The following is a 5,442-nucleotide window of genomic DNA, read 5'->3' on the forward strand; positions in this document are numbered from 1 at the left end:
TTGTGAAATATAACTGAACTGCTTTGTTTTTTACTTATGTCTCCATCATGCACTGAATAAAAACACAAAGATTATTTTACTCTATAGGCACAAAGCCTCAATATCGTTGCAAAGTTAACCAATAAAATGATATCTTTGAGTCAGTGATGACAAGTGGCTTCATCTCTGTGATATTTTTACAGCACATGAATCAGCCTCTCATGATTACAAACTATTCTTTGAGTACAAGTTGTTGATAATCTTTGTCCACACAATGTGTCAAGATTAAATACTGACATCACCTTAAACTGGGCTGATTATGACAAAACAAAATGATGCTCAAAAGACACAAGCTGTTGGCTCTTATGACAGATGATCAGTTCACAAACTTGAGAGTTGCCCTTTTTACTCTTAAAATGCTTAAAACTTTTTAAAGCCTTGTATTGATGTCTGCATCTGCCAGTTGCCCATCATCATAACACGAGATGTAAACTACATGAAAAAGTACTGCGTAATACATTCTTTAATTCTACCACGGCAGAAACGTCATGGTCTCTGCAATAAGGTGGAAAAAAAAACTAGTATTTATCAGCATCAGCAGCGTCAGCCAAAATGTTTTGAAATGATTAGCATATTAGCTGTGAGCAAATATTTCACATTCTGCATCCTGAGATTTGGTATTTCAAAAGAAACCATGTTCATCATTTCTTTGACAACATGGACTCCATGTTGGATTTGTCAAGGTAAATGTCTTCATTGACTCTTCACTTCAGAATGAGCTCAAGAAAGGTGTGATAGTGACAAGCTGCTTGCTTTGACCTGCGGAGTCTCTCTGTGTGTTTACAGTGAAACATGTAGCTGCCCTTATAGAATACGTCATTTTCATGCAGTATGTTCACACTGAGGATATTTTTTTATTATTTTCATAGAAATGTGTCCTGGACTTTAACCCTCAGGTTTATTGCACTCCACAGCATTTCTGTTTGGTTGCTTTTTTCAGCAGCTCTATTGATGAGATGTGTCCTCCACTGCACAGACCCAGAAAGCATGTTGGACCATTTGTCCTCTACATGATTCCCTCTGTATTCATACATCTATTTGGACTTACTAAGTATTTTTCTGGTACTTTAAATAGTATGTGTGCATGTGTATTCCTTCCCCTCCCCCCTCATCTGCTTATTGCTTATCTCCTTTCTTTGTTTATTTATTTCTTAAGCAGCATATTAATTCATGATTGCATTTCCATATTCATGGATACGATTATGAAAATACAATTATGAGCTGTTGTTGTTGAACATGCATCCTTCTCTCAAAAACCAACCCAACCAGCTTCAGATTGCCATTAGTATGTTCCATTCATATATGAACCATTTAATATTAGTGGCATCCATCTACTCAGCTAACCCTGAGTGACAGTTCATTAACTAAATGCTTCTCTGGACATGGAAACCATGTATTAAGTAAAGATAATAGAAACCTTCACACCTGACACAAAGACCCCTGATCTTCTCAACATGCTTGGCAAAAGTGAAGCTTAGCTCTCAACAGTTTCTTCAACTCCCCCACACAACCCTTCTGACCCCCCCTCCCCTCTCAGATACTCCCACTGTCCAACTGGCGCTATGTATGGGCCAGTTGGGGGGGGGGGGGGGGAGGAGATGACAGGGGGTGTGGGTACAGCTGCAGTACCCGTCTTGGATGACTGGGATGTAAATGCGTCCCTTTCACAAACTGTTCAGAGTATCACTGCAGGCAATCTGACCAATGAGGACGCAGCAGGCACTAAAATGGCAAAGCCAATGACTGAGTGTGTGCCCAGTATATAAGCAGGGAGCAAAGACCCCACGAGTTGGGTGACCCTATTTTGGCTGTGGTGAACAGGATCTGATCCCAAGGACTGTTACCTCTGTTTCTTGTCTCGTGTGCAGGTAAAGAACTATTACAGATGATTATTTAAGTAGAGAAAAGAGAAGATATTTGAGTGGTGTGCAGATTTGAAGGACCATGCAAACATTGAGAATGACAAAACTTAACTCGCTGATGACTTTCTTTTGTTCAACAAAAAGTAGATAATACACACACAACAGTTCTGTGATGTGTCAATCTGTATGGTGTTTTTGGAGAAAAGTACAGTATCTGCTTCATATTAGGGAACTTTCCATTTTGTCATAATATTTTCAATCACAAGTTCATATACGCATGAAGATGATATTGAAGGTAGCAGGGGCTGGGCTGCTGTTCTGTTAAATTGTGTCTCTAAATGTATGTCTGCTCCCTTCAAGAGGATCTGTCATGTAGAGAGTGATTCATGTGGACAGGTGCTTCACAGTTGGAGACATGTAAGAGACTGCCTAAGGGCCTTTGTGCTCGGTAATTAAGCTCATCCATTTAAGTGTCACGCTCTTAAGGTGGCTTTTTTGGGGCTTAAGCAAAACAATTAGCATTAGCAAAGTGTTAACTGAAACAAAACGTGAATTTCATTGACTTATTTCCCCTGCAGATCACAGACATGTGATCTCACCACATGTGAGGTCACGTGGGTGTCAGTCTTTTATTATTCATGTGATTAACCTTAGGAGGCAAGATGCAGCAAATGATTAAAAGTTACATGTATATGCTCATAGCCCATTACAAATTAATATAGCTTGTTGGATCACGGTGGAGTGTGCTTGTGCAAAGAATCTATAGCTTGTTAGATTCCTGTTATGAGTAGGGGCAAGTTGAAGCTGTAAATATGTGCAAAACGACCAGCAAAGCCATTGATTGTTTTAATGTGGCATCATTTAAACTTTAGAAATAGGGCATTGCATGTGTCTAGAGAAATAAAAAAAAGCTACTTACATAAGCTGGAGACACGTTAAAGAAAGGGTATATGGTCAGATGTGCAGCTGCTAAAAATACCCGGCCAACACCCTCAATTCTATTTCAATCAGAAACCTGAGCCTCCGAGAATGGAGTGACACTTGTTACCAGGATTCCTCTGCCGACACCCCTCAAACTCTGCAGCTGTCCTGCAGAATATCCCATATCTTCAAAAGTGAAAGATTCTCATAGGGTTTGAATGAGCATGAACTGTTCAGATAGAGCCCTTTGTTAAATGTGACTGTCCTGTGTGTTCCTTTCATCGCAGTGTTAGAAAGCAATCATGCCTTTCGGTAACACCCACAACAACTTCAAGCTCAACTACAAAGTTGAGGATGAGTTCCCCGACCTGTCCAAGCACAACAACCACATGGCCAAGGTGCTGACCAAGGAAATCTATGGCAAGTTGAGGGACAAGCAGACACCCAGTGGCTACACCCTGGATGACGTCATCCAGACTGGTGTGGACAACCCCGGTAAGACCTCCAACATTTAGACAACAGAACATTTGTATGAATCCAAATAAATCTTTTTAAACACATGGCTGACATACATGTGAGCGTGCATCGCAACATCTAAATATTCATGCCCTTCTCTTAGGTCACCCCTTCATTATGACTGTTGGCTGCGTCGCTGGTGATGAGGAGTCTTACGAGATCTTCAAGGATCTGCTGGACCCCATCATCTCCGACCGTCATAGTGGATACAAGCCCACTGACAAGCACAAGACTGACCTGAACTTCGAGAACCTGAAGGTGCAGTACCTCCATTTCTCCCTAAGTAAAGACACATGCAGGTTTACTGTAGAAGACTCCATTATGCTTAACCAAAGTCTAAACTGGATTACTTTCCTGTTTAACCCACTTCTGATCTCATCATCATCATCAACCTTTGTTTATGTTCTCGGAGAGATCATTGAGGGCGACCCTCATTTACAATGATGCCAAGAAAACATACATAAATGATAAACAATAAGAATAATAAAATATATACACTAAAATAATTTAAAAGCTTGAAATGACTACAGTGATAAGTCAGTAGTTAAAATTGAATAAAACAGTTACAGTCAGGTATTGGGCGGTGTCCATAAGGGATAAAAGTGCTCAAATTCATGTCCTGTTGTAAAATGTTCCAGGAGTTTGCAGCACTAACACTAAAAGCATCAGCATGTGATGATCAGCACTCTTTGTTTGTTGCCGTCTGCTTCACTTTGTCATCAAACTTTATCCCACCAGGGAGGTGATGACTTGGACCCCAACTACGTCCTGTCCAGCCGTGTCCGTACTGGACGCAGCATCAAGGGATTCACCCTGCCCCCCCACAACAGCCGCGGAGAGCGTAGAGGCATTGAGAAACTGTCCGTCGAGGGTGAGTTATGAAACGTTTGGAAAAGCAAAAAGTCGGGCAGCAGGTTGTTAAGGTGCTACCACAGGGAAAACATTCAGTTTCCTGATTGTGTCCTAATGTGTTGTCTCCAGCTCTGACCAGCCTGGATGGCGAGTTCAAGGGAAAGTACTACCCCCTGAAGTCCATGACTGATGCCGAGCAGGATCAGCTGATCAATGATCACTTCCTGTTCGACAAGCCCGTCTCTCCCCTGCTGACCTGCGCTGGTATGGCTCGTGACTGGCCCGACGCTAGAGGCATCTGGTGAGTGTGATCAACAACTGTCACCAGGAGAGTTGTAAAGGAGACTTTTAAAAAAATCTCAGTAGGTTCATACTTGGCATACCCTTCTACATCCAGGCACAACGACAACAAGAGCTTCCTGGTCTGGGTGAACGAGGAGGATCACCTGCGTGTCATCTCCATGCAGCAGGGCGGCAACATGAGGGAGGTCTTCAGACGTTTCTGCGTCGGACTCAACAAGGTACACGAGTCAAAAACCAAAGCTGAGGTTTGACTGAGTGATGGAAGTTTCTCTGACTCTCCTGTTGTTTTTTTTTTTTATCTGCTTAGATTGAGGAGATCTTCAAGAAGCACAACCACGGCTTCATGTGGAACGAGCATCTCGGCTACATCCTGACCTGCCCCTCCAACCTCGGTACCGGCCTGCGCGGCGGCGTCCACGTCAAGCTGCCCAAACTGAGCACACACGCCAAGTTCGAAGAGATCCTCACCAGGCTGCGTCTGCAGAAGCGCGGCACAGGTACATAATGTATTCAGTCTATAAACCAGACAGGTTAATTTAGATGATGTATGTGCGATGATGTATGACTAATTCTTACTCTTGTCCCCCTCAAGGTGGTGTGGACACCGCCTCCGTCGGTGGCGTGTTCGACATCTCCAACGCTGACCGTCTGGGCTCCTCCGAGGTGGCCCAGGTCCAGCTGGTGGTTGATGGTGTCAAGCTCATGGTGGAGATGGAGAAGAAGCTGGAGAAGGGAGAGGCCATCGACAGCATGATCCCCGCCCAGAAGTAAAAGAGGACAATGTGATGTTTTTCTCGTGACCATTCATGTGCAATCGAGCCAGCTGACATGGCGTGCAGAGGAAACAGCCGCTCCCCCCCAGAGACTCTTCACTCTGCTCACCTCTTTTTCTTCCTTCCAACTTTTTTTTTCCTTTCTCCGTCCCATGACCTTTTTTTTTTTTTTTTTT

At 43.2% G+C, this 5,442-nt stretch overlaps 1 protein-coding gene across 1 annotated transcript; it reads left to right on the plus strand.

The window, feature by feature from the left end:
- Window positions 1-1,750: 1,750 nt before the first annotated feature.
- On the plus strand, window positions 1,751-5,442 carry ckma (creatine kinase, muscle a). The gene is made up of 8 exons (XM_061055993.1): window positions 1,751-1,907; window positions 3,110-3,317; window positions 3,442-3,596; window positions 4,077-4,209; window positions 4,320-4,491; window positions 4,588-4,711; window positions 4,801-4,990; window positions 5,086-5,442. The coding sequence occupies exons 2-8, from the start codon at window positions 3,125-3,127 to the stop codon at window positions 5,262-5,264; spliced, it is 1,146 nt and encodes a 381-aa protein (XP_060911976.1). The 5' UTR covers window positions 1,751-1,907; window positions 3,110-3,124; the 3' UTR covers window positions 5,265-5,442.

Source organism: Labrus mixtus, chromosome 14, assembly GCF_963584025.1.
Source record: "Labrus mixtus chromosome 14, fLabMix1.1, whole genome shotgun sequence".
Taxonomy (NCBI): domain Eukaryota; kingdom Metazoa; phylum Chordata; class Actinopteri; order Labriformes; family Labridae; genus Labrus; species Labrus mixtus.